Source organism: Cardiocondyla obscurior, linkage group LG05, assembly GCF_019399895.1.
Source record: "Cardiocondyla obscurior isolate alpha-2009 linkage group LG05, Cobs3.1, whole genome shotgun sequence".
In the NCBI taxonomy this organism is placed as follows: Eukaryota; Metazoa; Arthropoda; class Insecta; order Hymenoptera; family Formicidae; genus Cardiocondyla; species Cardiocondyla obscurior.
In genome coordinates this window covers 7,462,703-7,486,275 of record NC_091868.1, presented here as the reverse complement: position 1 = coordinate 7,486,275, position 23,573 = coordinate 7,462,703, and the positions used below count along the sequence as shown (strand labels likewise).

Genomic DNA, 23,573 nt, shown 5'->3' with positions numbered 1-23,573 from the left:
AATTCAATTTGCAATCACTTCGCGTGCAGATTTACGTAAACGTAATTTAATTTTCGAGTAGAAATTAGTTTCGTGTATTATATGAAAAGATTTTTAGTACAGTAATTATTTTTATTAATAAGATATTCTGAAATACTATTATATTACATTTTTAGAAAATTAAAAAATATATTATATGTATAACGATATATGTAACACCTTACATAGATGCAAACATTTAATTTTGTGTTGATTTATAAAAAAAAAAAAAAAAAATCATCTTGGTTGGAAAGGATCGAAATGAAGCGCGATGAAAATTAGTTGCGCCCGAGATGGCAGCAGTCTCCAGCCAACGTAAGTCTCTAACGGTGCGAGTTCTTTGTATGTCCGTATGAATGTGGCTTTGACTCTGGTAGGCCTACCAGGATCTCCTCGCGATGCTGCATCGTCAAGCAGACTGGCAGATTGTTTTTGCGTGGCAGTGGTCGTGAAATTCGGGCGTGAGGCATGTCGCATTTGTGACGATCAACGATAACGCAGTAGACAGAGGACTCCGCCGCCTCCGGGATGTGCGACAATTTCTGGGAGCCCCTAGCCGAGATTTACATCGCGGATCGGGAAACCTCCGATTCCGATGATTACATTTACTGTCTTTGTAGCCGAATATTTATCCGGTAAGCGTACCCCGTCGACCGCATTCTCCCGCCTCCTTTACGAATCCTCCCGCCGATCATTAAGCATAAAACGTCCGGCGTACATCGATCATTCGCCAGGCGTGTGAAAATTCCGTAAAGAAATAACTCGTTTATTGATCAGCGTCGACACGAAGCATGATTTAACCTTGACATCCGCTCACCCAGCGAGTAGATCGTAACGGTATACTTTTTGATGTTTTCGTAATTCATTATGACGACTCGACAAGTTAAATAAAATTCTGGAATTAATTATAAGTAGTTTTTAATTTGAATCATTTGCCGTACTTACTTTGTTGAGATCAGCAGAATTTATTAAATTTTTCTTTAAAAGAATAAAATTTTTAATAATTTATTACTTAAAATTAATTTTAACACTAACATTTATTTTTTTTTTTTAGGAATCCTGAAGTTTATGCTGTCTTAGCTTCGGAAGATGCCAGCGAAGGGGAAGATGCCGATGGAGATTATGTGGGAGAAATGCCAGATCTTTGCAAGGGAACCGGAATAGAGACCCAATCCGTAGAAAAACATGATGTATGATACCTTTGCAATTTAGTAATATATTGCACTCTTTCTCGTAAGTCGCGCACACGTCTACTTACTCCTAATTTCAGTCGTCGCGCTTGCACTCAATTTCGAAATTATGGACGTGAAAAATAAGTCTAGACGTGTGCGCGACTTGCAAGCGAGAGTGCAACAATATTATATAAAATAATACAATTTTTTTATGTAAAATGTGTATTTAATTGTAAAGTAATTTTTATTACATTAAATTAACTGTTGATTCTTTGATGTAGGAAGAACCAGTAAGCTGTTATTGCAGCGCTTCTCATACGGATAATAACTACTCCACGGACGAACATGATTCTGTACGAGATTCGGCTCATTGGCCCACTGCACATTCCTTGACTCAAAAGTTAGGTTTGCACCAGTCAGATTCTGGTGCAGACTTATCCGAATATCATGATCAGCACGAGGCAAAAAGTATACAAAATCTTGTAGCATCTTACGGAAAAACTTTTCAAACTATAGAAACTGAAGTTGAAAATAATTATGAAAATGTAGATATGTTGACTGAGTATAAAAGTATATCAGGTAATTTTGTTTTTGTTAAGAGTCGTAGTATATTGTAATCGATAGTATATTAAAATATAATTTATATTAAATTAAAACAAATGTTACGTTGATGATTTTATATTTTTTGTACTAGGTAACAAGGACTCAATGGTACATAATTCATTAGACGGTACCACTGTATTAAATACCGAAGGACACAACAAAGATCTCATTACACAGTATGATTTTAACTCTTACGCTTATCCTTATTCTGCAGATTATGGCAGTAATAAGAGTGCAATGGACATAGCATGGGAGAAGTTTTGGACTAAACAAGGAGAACAATTAATTTGGGCATCCTGGATTGAAAAATATGCGGACTATATCAATCCTGATTATTTTCAAAATAATACACGCACAATAGAAAACGAAAAACCACAGGATGCAGAGATTATGAATGAAGTAGTCGTAGAAAAATATGAGCAAAATACATGTTTTCCATCTCAAGCGCATAAGAATTGCGAACTTGTACGTTCTAACTTTACAGGAATTTTCAATAAGAGTTATTCAACCGACAGCGAACTAAAGCCAACAGCGATGTCTTCTTCGAATACCAGCTTCTCTTTTGAACAAACAAGCAAACAGGAAGTTAATGATAAAGACGCAGGCGACAATAGGAAAAAAATTCTCGGTTTCGAAATATCGTTGGAAGAAGGCGAGGGTTGGAATCCTTTAAGCCCAATTAGTGTAGAAGAAAATTATAATCATCAGTCTAATGCAGAAGACGAGAGATTATTAACTCGATGTGATTCCGTTAATGGCTCAGTAACGAAAACGAACGCAACCTCAGATTCCATGACTAATGTTACCAAAATGACATTAACTAGTTCCAGTTGCGATTCCAATTCTGTTCATTCATCTAGTCTCATAACTTCCGTTACAAGTTCCATAGAAAGTAGTATGACTAGTAGTTCCGATCAAGAAAACGAATTTTCGGTCGAAGATAACGACAAATATTGGCAGCATCTATGGAAAGAGAATTTTGAGACGCAATATCAAAGGCAGTACGAATTATTTATAGCAAATTATAAAAAAGAGCACAATATAGACCTTAATCAATCATATTTTAACACGTTAAATGAAACGCATAACGATTCGATTATGTTTCATCAAGATGAGGAAGTAACGATGCGGTGTCTAGAAGATGAAAAGGACGTAGAGTTTATAAAGATTGATATTCACGAAGATCAAAAAAACAAAAATATAGATCCTGTGCAAATTGATTTAACATCAAATAAAGGAAATTCAGGAAATAAAAATTCGCGGAAAAGCAGCACATCGAATTCAAAATCCAAGCTGAAGACAAAGAGATTGATTATGGATTCCGTGGGTATGCTTATGAAGAATTTAACAATAAAAGCAGAAGAAAATAAACCAGCTAATGTTATTGAAGAGAGCGAAATGTGCGAAATGCAAGAAACTTGTGCTCAAGATCCGATGGTTATTGAAACTAAAGTCGAAACAATGGCTTCCAGTAGTAATTTCAATAGTCATCAACAAAAGTCTTCTGATGGAGATGAATTTCATGAGGAGCTTAAAGAAATTTACAGACAAAGGTAATACAAAATAAAATTAATAATGTAAAAAATTAAAGTATAATAAATAAAATTAATTAGTTTATTAATTGTTTTTAGCCACGAGGAGGATGATTGTGATGATAATGAAGATGGTTTAGAAACTGTGAAAAAAGCTTTTTCATTAATGGGTTATGCCAATTTAATTGAAAATAAAAGCCAAAGAAAATTACAAGGTGAAGTTGTATATCGGAAACGAAATATCAGACGGCAAAGTTTCCAATTAATGGCTGAACTTAAACGATTGAAAACTAAATATAAAACTACACTTGATGATACAGAAACGATCGTCAAATACACAAATAAGGTAACATTTTTTTATTTAAAATATTTAAATTTATTCGGTAATTATTTAGAAAACTGACGATTTCACGAATTGTCAAATATATTATTAGAAACATAATTCTGACATAACAAGAGGAAAAAAAGTATATACTTACGCTTTGTGAAAGCTAAATCGTGGCTATGTAATTGAGATCTCTACTACTAGAGGCGCTCGAGACAAAAATATCAGATGTTTTGTTTTCCAGTGCATGCACGTGCGTAGTTTTTATCAAAGCGAGAACGGAAGAACGAAAGTTTTTACTGTTATTTTTTTTTGTTTTACTTGTTTTTTCTTGTTTTGCTCGCTCTTTCGTCATAATTAATGCACCGTTGTCTTTGATTATAGACAAACAAGTATTTATCATGTGATTCAGCATCGATATCGGTAGAAACTGATGTGTCTAACGATAAAGGTTCCTACACAAAAACACAAGCTGCATTTACATCGAGTTCTGACGACGAAGATAGCGTAAAGATGATGCAAAGAAAGAAAAGAAGGAAGCAATTTAAAAGGTTAAATAAAATTCTTCCGAAAGAAATAGCTAATGATTACAGATTATGGAAATACTATGTCAAACGATTTGGTCTCTTCAGCAGATATGAAGATGGAATCAAATTGGATCGAGGTATGCAAGTGCACGTTTTAAAATGGTGAATTTTTTTGTATATATTATAAATAGTGTATTTTTTGCAGAGAGCTGGTTTTCTGTAACACCAGAAGAAATAGCAAAGGATATAGCAGAAAGATGTAGGTGTGACACAATTATAGATGCATTTTGTGGTGCTGGCAGCAACTCTATTCAATTTGCATTTACATGTGAAAGGGGTATGTTTGTTATAAAAAAAACATCTGAGCAAAAAGATATTTACTAATTGTATTTTACAGTGATTGCCATAGACATTGATCCTAATAAAATCAAGATTGCACGACATAATGCAGGCATTTATGGTGTGGAGGATAGGATAGAATTTATTACTGGAGATTTTCTGCAATTAGCACCACAGTTATCTGCAGACGTCGTGTTTTTGAGTCCTCCTTGGGGCGGTCCTGATTACATAAAGAGAAGAGTATTTGATCTCGAAAGTATGATGCCTCCTTTTGGTGGAAAATATATATTCGATATTGCAAGAAGAATCACACAACATGTGGCCTATTATCTCCCTAGAAATTCAGACCCTCTGCAGGTAATCAATTTATTTTTAAATAGATATTATTTCGCTTACATTCGGATGACGCATTCTTGTCCGGTCGTTCTCTCTTGTGACCCCGAAAACGCATACACGCTCATACACGTTCGCAACTCAGAAATTTCGCACTCGACGCTCGGAATAAAATAACATCGACTTTGCGTTGAGCAGGAATGGATGCAACAATAAAATGTTTTATTAATCATAGTTTTATCATAACTAATATTTGTATATAATTAATTACGTATGAATTTAATTATAGATTACCATGTTAGCTGGCAGATATGATAAAGTGGAAATGCAACAAAACATCTTCAATGGAAAGTTTACCGCTTGTACAGCTTACTATGGTGAATTGGCCAGAACGTAATTTAAGTGAAGAAAAAGAGATTTAATTTTAGTCGATATTTTTTTCTACTTGCTTGTCAAAACCAAAATTTTTTTTTTTTTTTTTAGTTAACAGTATTTTAACTGTACTGTGAGATACTTGGAAGGATAATGTGTAATTTACGTTTTAAAACTTCCAAATTTTATTGCATTTTTTTTTTTTTTTATTAATGTTCTTCCATATAATACATATATAATTTTTAATTATTAATAAATATATCTAAGAGAATATTTCTTACATATATCCAAAATTTTATTATTTAAGATTTTAAATACAATTTTTTAATAATGGAATAATGTGTTAAAAAAAATTTTCTTTTGATTTGTCACAAATTGTACTTGCAATGTTTATTGCAAAGTGAAACAAGAAACCGAATATTATGGAAAAATAAAGTTTTTGAAAAACAGGTGATTTGAAATAATTTTCGTATCATAAATTATATATAATGCTGAGCAAGTTCATAAATTGTATAACAGTAATTCACGATGGAGATTATTTCTCCTTTTTATAAAAAAATTATGATAAATGTACAAAGTTCTTTATAACAATTTATTTTAAATTAATTTTATAATCTAAATTAAAAAACTTCCATAATATTTCTATATCCAAAATTAATATCACATTAACAAATTTCTACGTATTTCTCTCTTAAGATATTTTTATTTTATCGTAATAATTTTATTGATGAATAATTAAATAACCTATGACTAGTTTTTCTTTATTATCGTGTCTTTATAATGTACACTAAAAGATAGATATGGTGTTTGCTGCGGCGATGGTGACTAGTGTATGTAACCCTAGCGAGATGTACGTTGAGTTTCATACAAGCTTCACACTAGGATTGCGTACGCTAACCGCTGTCGCTGTAGCAAACGCCTTGTCTGTCTTTCAGTCTACAATATTATAACATTATTTTTCTTTCGAATCTGTATAGCAGGACATTTTATTATGCAACATTAATTATCACTTTATATATAATTTCCATAATCTCACGAATCGATATCAATACTCGTTACATTTGTTTCTTCGATATCACTAGTTATGTTTGTCTCTTCAATATCAATAGTCCTAATACTCCTTTCTTCAGGTTCTGCAGGTATTGTTATGCCACCAGTGTCTATACTTTCTTCCTCTTCTCTAGGAATTTTTAAGAAACAATGCATCGTCTCGTCATCCTCTTGCTCAATAGAATCATTTTTGTTTAAACTTTCTCTTGTCGATAACGAACCCTGAAGATGTTTCGATGGTATTTGTATTGTGATTGTTTGTGAAGTGCCATCAGCAGACGTTGAGGAAGACATCAAATTAGCTTCTAATGTATCCCCATCTTTCGAAAAGGCACCTAAGCAGCTGTAAACTAATTGTGCTGCCGCAATATTACCGGGAAAGACTTCGACATTCTCGCTATCTGTGTGTAAAAAATAGTGAAAAAATTTAAATAAATATATCTACTAAGTTAGATACGAGCAGTTCAATGACATTTAACGTTACCTTTTTTTTGTACATTTGATTTTATTAAACCTTTTTCATGATCCCCTAAATGCTGGATGTAACTTTCGTTTTTTACAGTTTTAAAAGGACACAGATCACATGTAAATAAACCAGACAGTAAAGGATGTCTTGATTTCAAATGATTTTTATAACTACTACTCTGTATCGCAGTATATGAGCAATGTGGACACTTGTATGGTCGAAATCCTAAGGTAAAAAAATTAATTAACTTTTTCATAATTTATAATTTTAAATATAACACTCACCTGTGTGTTGCATAATATGCCGTCGTAAAGTATTATGATCTCCAGTTTTGTATTCGCAAATCTCGCAGCTGAAGGGTTTATCTCCCGTGTGTTGACGTAAATGCATTTGTAACATTGCCTTTCTGGCGCTGGCATGACCGCAAACGTTACAAACATACGGACGTAGCTTAGAATGTACAGCTTGAATATGATTTTTTAAACATTTCGAGTTTGCATAAGTTTTACCGCACATATCGCATTTTTTAGAAGTGTACCATCGAGTTACTTCTAACGTCTTGCGATCTAAATGCATTACACGATGATTACGTAATTGGCTAGCTTGTTTGAAACATTTGTTGCAATCGGGACATTTGTAGTCACGACTATCACTGTGTACTCTCATATGTGTTAAGAGTTTCACCATAGTAGCACTTTTATAGGCCTCACAAATTTTACAGGTGAACAAACCTATATCTACATAAAATTAAATGCGTAAAAATGTGATTTCTTGTTCCATTTTTTTTTTTTTTATGTTATTTATTTTATATTTACGAACCTATTTGATGCTTTTTCCATAAATGCAAGCTACATTGGCGCCACTTTGAAAATTTCATATCTCTACATACAGTGCATTTAAATGTTGTTGCAGTATCAGATTCCATATGGCAAAGAATATGTTGCTGCATAACTTCTTCCGAGACGAATTTGTATGGGCAGCCCTGATAAGAACACCTAACAAAAATTACACATTATTTAAATACACATATGAAAAAAAAAGTTTCTTTATGAGATACATTTTTTTGTTTTTCAATTACATACTTTACACTTCTCTCTGTTGTTTCTATCATATTTCTATTACGCATGTATTCCGAATTTAAAGTCTTTGCGATTTTTACTGGACTTTTTTCCACTTCATTGCTTTCAACATGTTCACTCCCATGTTCATCCTTGAAGCCAGGATTTGTCAAATCTGTTAAATTTTCTTTTCCAGCTTCATCACTTGCAACATCTGTCAACTGATGGTCCTAAGAAAAATATATTATAAAATACTGTTTAAACAAGAGTAGCCTATCTTTCAAAAAATTACATTTAAAATGATTACATTAATCATGTGTTCTCTACAGTCCTCAAAAGAATGGAAGCAGTTGGAACACTCGGCACACATATAAACTATTCTTACTTCATCCATTTTAGATTCTTCCTTTGGCTATATATAATAATAAAAGTAAGCCAATTTTTATATTGCATTATAAGCTTCTGCTAAGCAAAATACAGTAACTTTAATTAAAATTGTGAACTACAGTTGGGATGTGGATTGCTACTTACTTTAATATCAACAGCAGAATTTAAATGCAGTTTTTGAATGTGGCTTAACAATTGTATTTTGTCTTGAGACAGATAGGTACACATCTTGCATTTGAAAGCAGTCACAACTTCCACAAAGTCATTGATGTTAATATTGTCGTCCTTAGCAACAAGTTCTTTCTCTGCTTCTTCTGTGGGGACTTGGTATTTTTCATCAGACTGATTGTATGGGCTTTCAATTGCTACACTCTCATTGTTTATGTAGTCGTCGTTTTCATTATTTTCCACGTTTTTCGATATTAAAAGTGTCTTTTCATGGCCATTTATCCGTTCCACACATTGATTGGTATCCAATTCTTCGAGCACTCCATTCTTAATTGCGTATACCTGTCCATTCAAACACACTAATGAAATCGGTTCTTCTCCACTGTCCAGATCGGTTTCTTTGACAGTATCAAGTGCATTTTCTTCTTCACCCGAGTCTTTCGTAACGTTCATTGACGACGGCGCGAGTTTGTAAATATATCTCGTGCCGTTTATATCACAGCTCAAATAGGATACATCTGCATTGGTTTCTTCACTCATTGCCGAATAATTTAATTAAAGGTTAACACAAATTTGCAAAACTTAGGTTTAAATTTTAAACAGTTTTTGCTGAAACATTAATATAAAACCTATAAATTGTGCATATACGTTTCAATATTCGTTAATTATATTTATGGCGAGATATATGTAAGCATCCAAAAATGTACTATGTATTTGCAAGGAATGATCAGCCAACAGTTTGTCGTGGCCCGTGGTTTGCTGCCATCTGTTGTTAAAACGTGTGTGCAATGCTCCGCACCGTGATGGAAACATGGCTGCTTCCTTGACCGGAACGTGTACGACATTTAGGTGATTATTTTTCTTTCCTGCAGACATTGTCACGATAATCGAAGTCGCGTCTTTGAGATTTGTCGCGCAATATATTTGTTTCGTTATGATAGCATTGCGAAAAATTAGAAGATCCTTGCAAGAAAGAAACATAACCCATCACACAACCATATATTACAATAATGCGTTACAATTTAATGTGAGATATATATTTTCTACTAATTTTATATTACAATTTGCAGTTTACTAAAGCAGCCATTCTATAGAATTGTCAGTAGCAATAACACGAAGAAATACATGTTAGATAGTTTGTTTCTCACATGTATACAATGCCAGCATTACCATACAACACCGCAGTATTTCAAGTCCAGATCAAAGGTAAATCTGTGATTTTTTTATCGATGCAGTTTTACTCGATATTTTTATATTTTAATAAAAAAAAAATTGTAGCGAGTAAATGTGTTCAACAATCTCAAACCAAAGAAAAAACTGCCAGTTGTGGATATATGGAAAAGAATGACAGTATCAGAGCTAGCATCATCTACTGCAAGAGACATAGATGACGTTTTGAATGCAATTTTCGTCTTTGATTCAACCGGACGTTATAATAAAAATACTGTCATAGAAGATCAGACTATATTACATAATGCTGTGCGGAATCTTGGATTAAAATTTAAAGTGATTCCTAGACCTGATAATAAAGTGGAGGAGAGTACAAAGGACTGCAATGCTGTTAGGCGGTATTGATATAACAGAACTAATTTTTTTAATGCAGAATAAAATAATGAAATGTTTTAATTTATATTTTATACATATTTTAATTTTTTCAGCCCTCAAGCAGACGAATCTGTGTTAATAAAACGTCGTCCGGTGGTAACAATCATGGGCCATGTCGACCATGGCAAAACTACATTATTAGATACATTACGTAATACATCGATTGTGAAAACCGAGTTTGGTGGTATTACTCAGCATATTGGAGCTTTTAATGGTAAATAGATCGTATTAAAATATTCGTAATAAAATAGTAGTCGAATTAATAAATTTTCTCTGATATTCTGATTATAACAGTAACGTTAAAAACTGGGGAAACGATTACATTTTTGGATACTCCTGGACACGCGGCTTTTAATATTATGCGAATGAGAGGCGCACAAGTAACTGATATTGTAGTGCTGGTGGTGGCAGCAGATGACGGTGTGATGGACCAAACTGTAGAAAGTATAGAAATGGCAAAAGCTGCAAATGTCCCAATTATAGTGGCTATCAATAAAATCGATAAACCAAATGCTGACATTGTATGTAATCTTAATATACGTTTTAATGAAGCATTGTAAAAAGTAGAGCAACGATTTATATCAAGATTTTAGGCCAGAACGCAAAAGATGCTTGCACAACAAGGAATTCTGGTAGAAGCAATGGGTGGAGACATTCAAAGCGTTAACGTATCAGCCTTACATGGAACAAACTTAGATATTTTAACAGAAGCTGTAGCATTGCAAGCTGAACTCGTGGGATTGAAAGGCGATCCGACGGGATTAGTCGAAGCTGTCGTAATCGAATCTACTACTGACTGTTACCGCGGCAAATTAGCGACAGTGTTAATTCAACGTGGCACTTTAAGAAAAGGTGCATTTCTTGGTAAGAGCAAAATATTTTTGAAAAAAAAAAAAAGTAGAGAAAAGTTTTTGTTACAAATTTAATACATTCCACAAAACAATTTAATAATTTCAAATGTTAATCTAACGAAGTTTTTGTTTGATTATAGTGAGCGGATTAACGTGGGCCAAAGTAAGAGCTATGTTCGATCATTCCGGAAAATTAGTTACTGAAGCCAAGCTGTCTGATGCAGTGCAGATTATCGGATGGAAAGATTTACCTTCCGCTGGAGATGAGATACTGGAAGTTGAGAATGAAAGAAAGGTACGCATGGTATTACGATATAGGGAAGAAGAGAAAGCTACACAGCTAGCACAGGAACATAAAATTGCAGCGGACAAAAAACATGAGGAATATCTAAAAGTAAGATTTTTTCGTAATATTAATATAACAAATATATTATTTTATAATGTATCTTATATTTATTTCTACGTTATTAATCGATAATTATAGATATATAAAGAACATCAAGCAAAAAGAAGAGCAATTGGTAGATACGTGAAAATTTCAGCGCCTGTTCAAAATGAAAAGCCCGATGATGGAATTCCCAAACTTAACGTTGTTGTAAAAGGTGATGTCGCTGGCTCTGTAGAAGCAATATTAGATGTTTTTAATACATATGGGAGTGACGATAAATGTCAATTAAGCGTTGTCCATTACGGCGTGGGACCTGTTACAGAGACAGATTTAGAAATGGCAGACATGTTTAATGGTAAAAATATATATTAAAAAATTGATTAGTATTATCGTCCATAAATTTTAATATGAAATATTTATAGCCATCATATACCCTTTTAACGTTGGTATAACGAAAGATTTACAAGAAAAAGCTGATAAAAAAATGATATTGATCCGTCCATATAATATAATATATAAACTTATTGATGATGTTAAAAAAGAGATTAATAAAAAACTTCCGTTAATTGATGCCGAAAATGTGATAGGTATGAGAAAATTATAATGATATACAAATTATGATGGTAATCGTCGATTTATTTTCATTATTTCATTTTACAGGTGAAGCAAATGTATTGCAAGAGTTTGAGATTACAGATAAGAAAAAGAAAGTAAACGTTGCGGGCTGCCGGTGTATTAAAGGCAACCTCAAGAGAGATGCGATGTATCGTTTGATGCGTGGGCAGACACTTATTCATACTGGTAAGATAATACTTAATTAAAAATTATATAAAATAATTAAAAAAAGTTTTTTTTTAAGGAAAACTGGCATCTATGAGACATATGAAAAATGAAACTGAAACGATTAAAACTGATGTGGAATGCGGTTTAAGATTCGAAGACCCTACGATATCTTTTAAACCCGGAGACGTTTTAATCTGTTATCAGATATATCAGAAACCGCAACAAACTGACTGGGATCCTGGCTTTTAAATGATTTTAAAGGTATAATTAAATTTAACACAACATCATACATTTTTTTCATTCGAAATTGTTCTTTGGAAAAAAAATAGCGGAAATATTTTGGAATTAAGTACAAATTTATTTATTATTGTCTGAGACTCGCAATCTTTTACATTCTTTTTACATCTTTAACATTTAATTTTATAATTTTGCGTTGTGAAGGTATCTTATTCTTGGACGTAAATTGCGAAATTAAGATAATCAAGCTATACTGTTAACATTTATTATCAAAACTAAAAATATGGACGAAAATTCTGTCATTTATGAACAGAATAAATATTATGCACAGTATTGAAAAAAAATTCTTTTCTTGTATAAGATATTAAGCAATATACAGCAAAAATGTTGGTCACTCTTTAAAATGTAGCTTTAAAATCTTAATTTCATTGCCCGTAAGATCGATCTCTTCCGCGAAATTGTATCTTTGCTCTATCTCGACGAGCATACGAAGACACTTAACCTTGTGATTTTAGGTCCATTAGACTCTGACAGAATTCAAAAACGAATATAGTACATTAGGACGCGTAAGTTTCACGAAAACGACGTTGAAGATGCTGATACGCCGTGAGTACGCTTCGCTTCTTTTTCTGGAGGCGGCAAGGCGTTGTTTCCTGATTGGCTGTGGTGATCTTTGTATCTAACGGCTCTATAGGAATATCGTTGTCTGGGTGCACGAAAAAGGCGATGGAATGACGGCCGCGACCGCAGTGTTCTGGCACAACGACGCGATGTCTGAGTGCTGGAAGTTGCCCGTTGGTCCAGTGTGCCAGTAATTCGCCAGTGTTGATTAATATGGCACCTGGAAGATGGCCCACTCTAGCCCATCTTTCTCCAGTTTGTATTTCAAGACCACCCTCGCAGTCCTGAACATATTTTATTATGTTGTATAACTTATAAAACATAATAATAAATTGTAATTAGCAACAATCTATATATAGTTATAAATATACATGTATCTATGGATATGTGTAAATGCAACATGATTTTCAAACTGATTTAGCATTTTCCAATTGTTTATAGCATACTGCGTATTTAAACTGCGCATTCTTCTTTTATTTAATAATTCATTATCTTCTAATGTGTCATACCTAATATCTTATACGCGCTTATAAATATCTTACGTTTTATTTGATAGCGGTTACAGACACTTATCATAAAACGATTCTACGAATGAACATGCCGAGATATGTTAGTTCCGATGAAACTACAAAGATACGTAGAATTTACGATGCGCTGTGCACAAGGCGTCACGAAACAGATTTTCTAGAAAATTATTAACGACCTTGTAGCCTGCCAGTGAACAGACTACAACAAGCAAGTTTCAAGCGCGTAATGTAATGCCGCAATCTGCATACCTGCGCCAGCAAAGTGAAAGTGCCATAGTCGCAATGGGCGCCGCATCGGGTCAGTCCTTGTACCGGTGCACCGACTGGTGGATAATAGAGGAGACGCAGGGTGGAAGAGTTGCCAGAGCCGAGTATATGCGCGTGCTTCGACAGCAGGAAGTCGTGGGACTGTTCCAAACCCACGGACAGAGCCTGCAGCGAACCAGGTTTTTCAATGTTTAATGCATTCTATATAAAGGCCAAGCTGTCCTCTCATTGATTAATGAAGTTACTAAAAATTATCATTCTGAGGATCAACCTCGACGCGAAATTAAAGATTATTACAGTAAGGAGCATGGTGGCTAGTTGCTTAAAATCGCGTGCCAATTCATCCACCGCTAATCTAAATCCAAGAACCTCTTCTTCAGGCAGGATCCGCTGGCATTCAGTTACATTGAAGGCATGGCGAAGTTCCATTTCGTCAGAAAATCTAAAACAAGGTAACGAATTTAATGAAAATAGAGCATCGGAAACTTATATTTGTATAAAAGACGCGGTATAAATTATATAAATTTAAAAAATTATATTAAAATTAATCAGAAAAATTTAATTCATATTTAATTAATTAATATGAGCAACGTATGATACACTAAATCATGTTCGCGAATATTTTAAGGACATAACAAATCGTTCAAATTCAAGTGACTTGTTGCTGCTACTCGTTCTATTATCGAGCTACAAACCGCGGTTGGTTAACAGAAGAGAACGTTCATTAAATCGAGTTGCGGCAAATTGAATTACGCGAATCATTTGAAAATACAATTTTCCAACTTACTTCTCCGTGCCTGGCTTAACGTAGCCGTGATTATCTGGCGAGACGCGCTCGTATTTTGCTCGCGTTTCGTCTGGCAGCTCGCAAAATGCGTCCAGAGCTCTGTAAGCTGCCTTCATCTGAAAACACAAAATAATATAAGTTGATAAAGAAAAGGAGAAAAAAAAAACGAAAGAAAAGTGAATGGCGTGGCGATAAGAGAGTTTCGATAAAAATTATTGCCCCTAAGAGATTCGCGATTCTTCTGTATCTCGACAGCCGTAATCGCGTCTTTCAGATTCCGTATTACGCTCTTTCAAGTAACGTGCGTAACGCGAAGGTACACACTGCGAAGATATCTAGATTATTCCGGTGACGTTCGGTAATGGGCGGTTTCGCAAATGGCAAATTGGATATATTCGGCCGATGAGTTACGCCTAATTAAAAACGAATGGTCATTGAGAAAGGAAAGGAAAAGAAAGAGAAAAAGCAGAGCGTGTCGAGAGATAAATGTTTTCGCGAAAAGAACGTCAGCGGTGGCTGTAATTTGCGACATCGGCTCTTACGTCGCAATTATACAAACAATCGCTCTGGAATAAATCGCCGGAAAATGATATACGCGAGCGAGCGGCCTGCACGGTTTCTTCAATTTTCCACGCGAGTGACTTTATTTTTTTTCTTTTTTTTTTTTGCTCGAGAACTTTAACAATTCAAATTGCTCGCGCCGCGCGAAGATCTCCCGTCGGTATCTTTGTCTCTCAGCCGCGCGCGCCGTTTTTTTCCTTCTCAGTTTTTCACGTTAAAGGCCGCATAAATTGTATAAGGTTTCATAACATGTCGCGGGCACGCCGCGTGGTCTCTGCTTCTGCGAATGACAGGTAACGTCGAGAAGGTGATGTCCACCGAGAGGGACCGAACAATGATTCACGCGTTCTCGCGTGGGTCATATGTCACGCGTGGTTTTCTTAACAGTTGTATGTACGTGTTAAAGTGGTCGCGGGACGAAGAATGATCGAGCGGTACACATCACGTTATTCCGGCATTATCGATGGCGTAATACTGCACGCGTACGTTACGTAATGACAGAAAAGATACCGCGGCCGCGGAGGAAAAAACCCGGGGATTATCGCTCCTAATTCCGCTGCGGTATAATCACGCCGCTGGCGTATTCGCGTGCTTATCCATGTGCTATTTCAATAACTGAAAATGGAAACCGATACCGCCGAACAAAGTGCACTGTCGTCGGCTGCGACGAGCGCGGAGCTTTGTCTGCTGCGCGCATTATTGCCTCCGTGAATCGCTTCACGGTTCGCGATTCGAGATTTATAGCAGGTACGGTAAAAATAATCGAAAACGTTGTTTTTCTTTTTCTCGCCGGAATCTGGAGTGTTGCGACATTCTCGGAATTGCCTGGGCAATCAGCTCGATCACGCGAAATAAAAGCTAATGCGATTAATCTTATTACTTATTTAAAAAAAAAAAAAAAGAAACATTGGCATTTTACGTACAATATCTAAAATCAAGGAAAAGAAAGATCTCTGGGCTATTCCAATATTAATTCCGATAATCTATCAATCGATAACGCGGACAAATCAAGCCCAAACAAAGAGCGGGTCTGCGAAATTTAACAACTCGCGTCAGGCCCGTCTGGAATACTTAATTTAAACGATAAGCGATTATTCGTCACTTTAATGAAACCTCCACCGCTCGTTAGCGGCTCAAGGACTGAATCGAGATCTCCGTTCTGGCGATAATTTACAAAAGCATCCTTGAGAAATCGTCTTATCTTCCCACAATGATGTATTAGCGGTGCGTTTGCACGTTTCTGCGGCGCGATGCGTCTCCTCGCACACGCGCGTATAATATTCTCGACCACGTTACTTATCGACGCATGTATGTATGTGCATTCGCAATTGTGAGTCGTAAGCCGTGGGGCGGATTATCGCACAAAACTGCAATACATCGTCGCCGTATCGCCCGCAGTTAAATTCCCGATAGCGGCCACGAATGTCGACAAGGCCAATACGCGCAACAAGTATTCCGCGTTTATCTCGGGCCCTTGAAAATGCAATCGCTCTTTGATCAATCAAACTTTAAAATGAGCGCTCGATAACAGAAGTAAAAAAAAACGATCTTGGATTTATGTAAATTCTAAATTCACAAAAAAAAAGACAAAAAAAACTCGAGCATGTTTTAGTAAAAGCCCCCCCCAGTTTCAGAAGATTACTAATCGTTACTGCTGACTAATTATAAACGACCGAACTGCTCTGTGCGACATGAATTGATATCGGCAAAAAATTTAATAATTTCTCAATATACAGAGTTTACTGATTTTGATTATGTCTTAATTAAATATTACTAATTATTCTTTTTTTTTCTTGCCGTTTGTGGATCTAAGAAGGTTCTTTAAAGATTTATTATATTTATTCGATCGCGACGATAAATTGCAACAACGTAGGGTGGTGTCGACTATTTTACGAACCGAAAATCTGCAAGGCTAAGGCTAATAATAATTAATTAAAGAAAGACTCGCGCAACCGTTAATCATTTTGCAAACGTACCTTCGCCTCCCCCCCTTTTTTTTCCTTTTTTTAATTTTTCTTTTCTCGTAGTACCTTACACTCTGGAATCCCATGGTTGACAAGCAAGGCCAATCCTTTCTCGGACAGCGCCCTTAGCAGCTTCGAGGCCACCTGCTTCACGACTCCCTTCTGAGGACATCTTTCCGTGCCTGAAATAATAACCGCAGCGCTGATAAATAATCGCTGATATCCCTCGTTAAAATGTCAACGAAGCAATTGTAAAATTGTGCATTTTGAAGTCATAAATAATCTCGCGTTTACTCGTGAGTTTAATTTTGATTGATTGACTTATGCGTCAGCATATTAGACGTCGCGAACGGTGACGTTAACAGTGGCGTTCATTGTCGTGATTTTGCGCCGTCGGTTTAAGTAATGAAAATCAAAAACGGTTAGCAGCGAGCCTTGGAAGTCGGCACGAGGTCATGGATTCGCGAGAAAGCCATCGTCCCCGAGCCTTCGTACCTCATGTCGTAACAAGAGATCCGTCCATGAGCGACGAGAGAAGAAACAATTCGCAGATATATGCCCCGCGTGTATTTATAAAAATATTATATTCGCTTAAGGTATTTTATACAAGATATCGATACGGGCTCTGGCATTATAATACTAACAACACGTTCAACGCGGCCACGAAGAAAACATTAATTCTACATCACTGTGCACGTTTTAATAAGCTCTCTGGCGCGTGTACTCCGTGCTGTTGACGTCAATCGGACGTAGCACTCTTCCTACTACTACTTTGTTCGCTATTTCGGCGGCAGATCGTCGCAACGGTGACGATGAAGCCGGCAGAAGGATTGCTTTTCATTTCGTCGTCCCCGAGGCACACATCGGCCGCGGGCACGCCGCCAAATTCGTCTCGGACAAAAGAATCGCCGTCGACAAAGTCGTATTAATACCGCAAAACTCTAAGAGAAACATCGGGCTTCAATAATAGCTAGATTCCGGATGTCTAATTTCGATTCGTACCGCAACGTACGGCCAATGATGTTTAATCATCACCGGATCTATATAACATCCGAGTTGTCTCGTGCTCGGAAAGAAACGTTTTAAAACGTTTGACCCGCCCCGCCACACGTGGTGGCTGCAATCGAATTATATTGGAAGATTTCAATTTACTTCGACCGTGCAAGTTAACACGTGGATGCCGATAAACATGCACGCATATTTCATAATTAAATCTTGAGGTGGAGGAAAGGAGGTTTTATATCTAGTCAACTAAATATGAAAGAAGGGACACGTAAATATACAAAGATAAAATTCGACATGAGCGGTTTAACGGAACTTTCCCTTTAGCTAGCGCGTATTTTTCTGTGCGACGGATATAGAAAAGGTCTACGTGCAGGTAGGTACAACTATACAACGGGAAGCCGGGTTTCTAGGGTGTACATATAATCGCAGAGAAAATATTCGTTGGAGTTTCTCCTGGTAGCGACAGACTCCCCGATACTTTCGCCTAGAATATAACGATCGGGTAATACCGTTACCATCGGACATCGACTTCGAAGATGCACGATATGTAGTCTACTGGCAAGTACGACATCATATTTATAACTGAAATATTTATTTTTCTCTGTCTTGATGTTTGTACGATAGATGTATTATCTGTTAATTATCGATAATATGTTGTGACACAATGTACATTACGTACAAGTGAATTGAGTGGTTTGTCATCCGATTAACTGTTAAGTATTTTTTTATTTTCTTTTCATTTTTTTTTTTTGTAATATAATGCAGGTGCCAGTATCTTACTGCATTTAAATTAAATAACATCTACGTTGATCTTCGGACCGTTATTTTGCGAAACTTTTCCGACTTTTAAATCGGTACTCGTTCAAATGAATGTGGCAAGTGTAAGAGACGTTCATTTATTCACGACGCGTATCTCAACGGTACAAACTTCCGCAAGTTTTCGATAATATGTTTGCAATCTTTCGCGCGTGTGCAACGTTGCAACACAAGGCGCAACTGCTATGTCTCATTGTTATCAATTCGGCGATGCCAACATCGAACTTTCAGCTACGTTGTCCTATCTCGTTATACATCAGGACATTTTGCATCTTTTGCACATATATCCTTCTACTGATTTCACTTCGAGATAAAAATTTGTCGTAAGAGTGCGGATTGAATTAATGAAACAATTAACGTGAGAAAAAAAAAAAAAAAAAAAAGAAATTATTCAAAATGAAGAAGCCCGTGTCTTTTCTTACATGAATATCAAGCTGGAAGGAGCGGATTCTCACGTGTGCGTCGAACAAATTGATTTCGCCTCATTGACATTCTGAATCGTAAAAATAAACCGGCGTTCTCACAGATATCTCAGATCCGTCTCATGTTAATATGCGCATATGCATATTTGCGTGACATCCAGATACCAACAAACCGCCGTCGCAATTTTACACGTGGCTCCCAGTTATAATCCCGTAACACTCGTCACATACGCTCCGTAGTCTCACGTTTCTACTTGCCACAACGTCGTCCCGTCGTCCCGAATTCCGCAACCTGGGGAGATATCGTAACTGCCTGTCGCATCAAAATTTTGCAATTCAACTGGTATGGTCATTAGCCTTCCGTACGTGTGTACGTACCTACATATATCCCACGAAAAGAGGAGGAGGGGGAGGGTTAATAGAACGTGAACAAACAAAGGAAAAAAAAAAAAGAAAAAGATAAAACAGGAACCGTGTACGGGACAATAAGATAAATAATTTCACGTGACGAGTTTAGAAAGGAAAGAATTCCCATATGGCGGACACGCGAAAGCAGCGTGGTAATACTTTTATCCCGTGAATCATTTTTATTTCCTACGGCACGGCAAATATTTAAATCATAATTCAGACCCCGATCGTCCGAAGTGATATTTCGTTTGGCCGGTGACGCACAAACGCCGTGTTACCCGCTATTTAAACCGCGTTAATTCGATAACGTTAAGTTGTTCATGAGTGCACACGCGTGTACGTACGTGTTCTACTTGCCGTGGCAATATTGCAGCCAGACTTTTGCCAATAAAGCGGCAAACTATGAAGCACGCGCGTCGATGACTCAACTGCGCTTCGCAAGATGTAAGAGCGAAGAGTAAAAGAAAACACACGTTCGATCGGCCAAAAGGCAAAGTAAAAGTGCAAATAAACTTTACACCGCGTGAAAATTCGGATACGGAGGAGGGGGTATCGGTTTAATATTACGTGTAGACGTATCTGTAGCTCGTGTTATAAATTACTTCGGAACCGTTAGAGTATAGATGACATGCGGGCGGCTGGTTGAACAGCGCAGGCGGTCTTTAAATGACGTTGCGACAGATGTGCGAATGTCAGCTTCACCCTTACGTAATTTGATAATTGTATAGACCGCGAGGCGCGACGTAACGAAATTTGGCTTCTGTTAACGGAAAGAGAGTAGGTCGTTAGTTTCAGGTCAGATAATGTCCGTTTAGCCTATCGCAGTGACCAACTTAGAACTCTGATTAGTGTCGCACGGAGCGGCATTTACAAGTTGTTGTTGGAAGCTTCGCTCGCTGAGTCATCGGGTTTCCATATTATTAAAAAGATATTCTCCAGGTTACAGAAAGACAAATAAAAAAAAAAAAAGAAGAAGAAACGTTTTGCACCGGCAAATTGTACGCTAATCGGACCCTCAAGCGGTTGGAAAAATTTCTGAATGGATCGTTCTATTCTGCAGCGTTTAACGTTCTCGTTTCGTGGAACGGAAGGAAACTTCTGGTCGACTCATCGTGGCTGTTTGCTCAACTGCGAATGTGACTTTACACGGTGCTTAGAGATGTATTCACTACGCCGGCCAAGTCCGGCGACTATGAAAGAAAGGAAACGATTTTTCTCGCTCAAGGACTACTCTCTCACTCGATAGAAATTTTTCACGTTACAGGCATCTCTCGGGAAACGTACGCGGCATGTGTATGAGCGCAAGTGAACCAGCGTCGCCTTCGAATTCTCCGTTTATCACGAGAAATAATTATTCCTAGCCGCCAATAACACCAGATGTCGCCGGACAAATAACCGGCGCCGATATTTCAACAAGTTAGCATAATATTTGCTGCAAATTAATAGATTAATCTTGTTTTTCCGAATTACAAACGGACTCCGCGGTGAATCCGCGACTTTCGACGCGTCTCGTTACGTCAACGCGCCTGTCAATCATTTTCGTGGCGAGAATTGTCCAGCAAAACGATAAGAATAAACGGTAATAACGTGGAAGGCTCAAAGAAACTTTGAAGCACCACGGAAACACGTTTCTTTTATTTATTTATTTTCTTTTCGGGACGGATAATTTTAACGTTTTGCAAATTCTGGCGAGGGGGCGAGAAATCGAAAGGAGGGAAGGGAAAAGAGGAGACGGGAAAGGGGGAGCCGACTCCTCGGCCGGCAGGACGACGCTCCACATTCGTAGGGACCGGATGTTCGGGTTCGCGAGGAATCTCGAGGATCCGTGAGCGAGAGACACGACAGTTTTACGGCTGCCTGGCAACGAGGCCGGGCATCTAGCCAGACGAGCCAGCCAGCGGCAACGGAGGCGCCTATCGTGGATCCGACGATTCGTTGAGGTCAGAGCCCCTCTCACAAAGAAGGGCCCCTCCCTAGGCGCCCTCGAACACGTATACAGGGTGTCCTGCTCTCGCTGACACTTTACTATCGTGCCGCCGCGGGATTCACCCGAGGGAATAAAAAAAAAAAAAAATTAATAGCAGCCGGAGTTTATCTTTGGGACCTTTATCTCTCGTCGGAGACAGAAATACACCGAAGGGAATAGTGCCCGAGACAATTTAATCTTAGGAACGTTCGACGGGCTTGGGAACAAACACCGAAGACGAGTAGCTAACGTACAAATAACGATGTTTGGCTCCGTCTGTCTTGTAATGCTAATGTAATAACACTAGAATGATGATGAAGCGAAACGCGATTATTTGTCTGTTAAAATTTACTTAAACCAGAATTAGCGATATACTGCCGTAGCGTCTTATCCTTTTATTTTTTTATCTCGTCAAAACGCTAAATGAAACGGTTTAAACTGGGAAACCGAAAACCTCGGTAAAAAAAAAAGAGATTAAGATTTTATTATTGTAGCATAGCTGTATCTCGATGACTAAATGACTCGTTAGTTTATCGTAAGATAATAACAAAGATAAAAAGAGAAATATCGAATCAAGGTTTGATAACGAGGATATGTGTCTTTTTAACAGCAAGATAAAGCGATTTTTTCTCACGTGCGAAATTCCTCTTCAATCGCGGATGACTAGCTTATTTTCAACGAAGGAAAGACTTAAACAATTTTCTTTTAAACTCAAGATCGGGGTATTAATTAGCATTTTATCGCATTGACGTGGACGTTGCATTTTTTTCCCCCTTCTTCGTCACTGAAAGCTCACGCGCGAGACCGATTTGCACCAGTTTAGTTTTGTCACACGGTTAATTTCGCTATCGTCGTCGACCTATGAACCAACACTTGCGACACCGGCAACGAGATATGTCGTAGCGCTCGTACGAGGATGCCAGTCGCCCGGTTGGCGTTCCTCGCCGGCTGATCGTCTCTCGCGGGAGTCGTGAAGCGATTTCGAAATTGCCGTTCCCGCAAAATCACGGCCGTCAACGGCCTCGGCGTTGCACGAGCGCGCGCGCGCGCGCGCTTGCAGACGCGCGGATCCAAAAAAGCCACTTACCCATGTGAGCGAGGTCGATGATCGGGATTTCGCACTTGCTGAGAAGAGTCTCGCAAGTGTGCGTGACCATGGGCGCGTTGGTGCAATAACTCATCCTGGCAACTCCCCGGGTCTCCTTGGAAATCGGTCGAGATTCCTTCAACACCGGATCCGCAGCTCTCCCTCGTTCTCTTTCTCTCCCTCTGTCTGTCTCTCTGTCTACCCCGGCCGCCGATGCACCCGTCGCAGACCGATTGCCGCTCTCGACTTTCCCTCCTTCTCTCTCTTTCTTTCTGCCGCGGCGAGAGCGACGGTAAAAAGAACAACGTGCACCGCCTCGCACTCACGCGCGCGATCGACTCCGACCACCCGGTATAAGGCGCTCACCGCACGACCTCACTGGAATATCCAAGAGAAGATCATACTATCGCGTGGCCACACTCGAACACACACTCACGTATACATATGCACCGTGCACCGTCGCGGCTGACGCGCGTAGATCGCAATTTGAAAGACGGCGAGCTGAACTTTCCAAATCCCTCGAGTCACATGTACGCCGACCGAGAGACCCACGGAATAATCTTTGTTAACGGTTAACTATCGGCTGCAAGTTTCTTGTGCGGTTCGCGTCGTACGTGGGTCGGTGGGCACATGCTACGACGGCGTGGCGATGGCAATTTCGGTAACGGTGTTCACACGATTGACTCTCTGTCCATCGCTAGCTACGATCAACTACACCGTCGCGCAGCCGTTCGCGAACTGCCGGACTCGAAAAGTCCGTGGCGAAGTTGGAGGAGAGTGGAGGCCAAGCGCGCGACCGTTTTCCGTTCCGAACGCTTCCGAAGACACCCGAGGACTTCTATACATGCGTCGGCTCGATCCACCTCGTTTCGATACTTCTAACTCGCGAAAAATTCTATGGGTGTTTAGAATATAAATTGCGAAGTCC

At 37.9% G+C, this 23,573-nt stretch overlaps 4 protein-coding genes across 11 annotated transcripts in view; 2 read left to right on the top strand and 2 right to left on the bottom strand.

Annotated features, from left to right (window-relative positions):
- The window catches only part of Tgs1 (Trimethylguanosine synthase 1), a 48,115-nt gene extending 41,261 nt beyond the window's left edge, over positions 1-6,854 (top strand). The window contains exons 1-9 of one of the 5 annotated variants that reach the window (XM_070657292.1): positions 353-653; positions 1,073-1,208; positions 1,472-1,769; positions 1,885-3,346; positions 3,425-3,671; positions 4,035-4,314; positions 4,383-4,514; positions 4,575-4,873; positions 6,834-6,854. In XM_070657292.1, the coding sequence (XP_070513393.1) occupies positions 547-653; positions 1,073-1,208; positions 1,472-1,769; positions 1,885-3,346; positions 3,425-3,671; positions 4,035-4,314; positions 4,383-4,514; positions 4,575-4,873; positions 6,834-6,839 (2,967 nt within the window). In that variant the 5' untranslated portion in view covers positions 353-546 and the 3' untranslated portion in view covers positions 6,840-6,854. Of the gene's footprint in view, positions 1-351; positions 654-1,072; positions 1,209-1,471; positions 1,770-1,884; positions 3,347-3,424; positions 3,672-4,034; positions 4,315-4,382; positions 4,515-4,574; positions 5,097-5,138; positions 5,671-6,833 lie in introns of those variants that run through there. The other 4 variants (XM_070657290.1, XM_070657291.1, XM_070657289.1 and 1 more) reach the window with 4 other exon arrangements.
- LOC139102998 (zinc finger protein 64) lies at positions 5,603-9,047 on the bottom strand. Of its 2 annotated transcripts, XM_070657294.1 has the most exons (7): positions 8,327-9,047; positions 8,103-8,207; positions 7,820-8,025; positions 7,557-7,732; positions 7,022-7,474; positions 6,756-6,962; positions 5,603-6,672 (listed from the first exon to the last, which is right to left on the bottom strand). In XM_070657294.1, exons 1-7 carry the CDS (start codon positions 8,888-8,890, stop codon positions 6,254-6,256), a joined length of 2,130 nt encoding a protein of 709 aa, XP_070513395.1. In that variant the 5' UTR covers positions 8,891-9,047; the 3' UTR covers positions 5,603-6,253. The 2 variants fall into 2 exon arrangements, with proteins under 2 accessions (XP_070513395.1, XP_070513396.1); XM_070657295.1 differs by lacking the exon at positions 8,103-8,207.
- A 31-nt stretch (positions 9,048-9,078) lies between these two features.
- Mif2 (mitochondrial translation initiation factor 2) lies at positions 9,079-13,251 on the top strand. Of its 3 annotated transcripts, XR_011545811.1 has the most exons (13): positions 9,079-9,199; positions 9,421-9,556; positions 9,629-9,918; positions 10,009-10,169; positions 10,250-10,476; positions 10,549-10,819; positions 10,947-11,200; positions 11,291-11,549; positions 11,617-11,781; positions 11,855-11,995; positions 12,054-12,238; positions 12,730-12,820; positions 12,909-13,251. XR_011545811.1 is itself a non-coding variant. In XM_070657296.1 (12 exons), exons 1-11 carry the CDS (start codon positions 9,162-9,164, stop codon positions 12,224-12,226), a joined length of 2,115 nt encoding a protein of 704 aa, XP_070513397.1. In that variant the 5' UTR covers positions 9,079-9,161; the 3' UTR covers positions 12,227-12,238; positions 12,730-13,251. The 3 variants fall into 3 exon arrangements, 2 of the variants coding, with proteins under 2 accessions (XP_070513397.1, XP_070513399.1); XM_070657296.1 differs by having other exon boundaries at positions 12,730-13,251; XM_070657298.1 differs by having other exon boundaries at positions 9,109-9,186; positions 12,730-13,251.
- LOC139103000 (uncharacterized) lies at positions 12,315-23,378 on the bottom strand. The gene is made up of 6 exons (XM_070657299.1): positions 22,646-23,378; positions 17,008-17,123; positions 14,417-14,532; positions 13,927-14,071; positions 13,612-13,794; positions 12,315-13,119 (listed from the first exon to the last, which is right to left on the bottom strand). Exons 1-6 carry the CDS (start codon positions 22,737-22,739, stop codon positions 12,772-12,774), a joined length of 1,002 nt encoding a protein of 333 aa, XP_070513400.1. The 5' UTR covers positions 22,740-23,378; the 3' UTR covers positions 12,315-12,771.
- Positions 23,379-23,573: the final 195 nt, after the last annotated feature.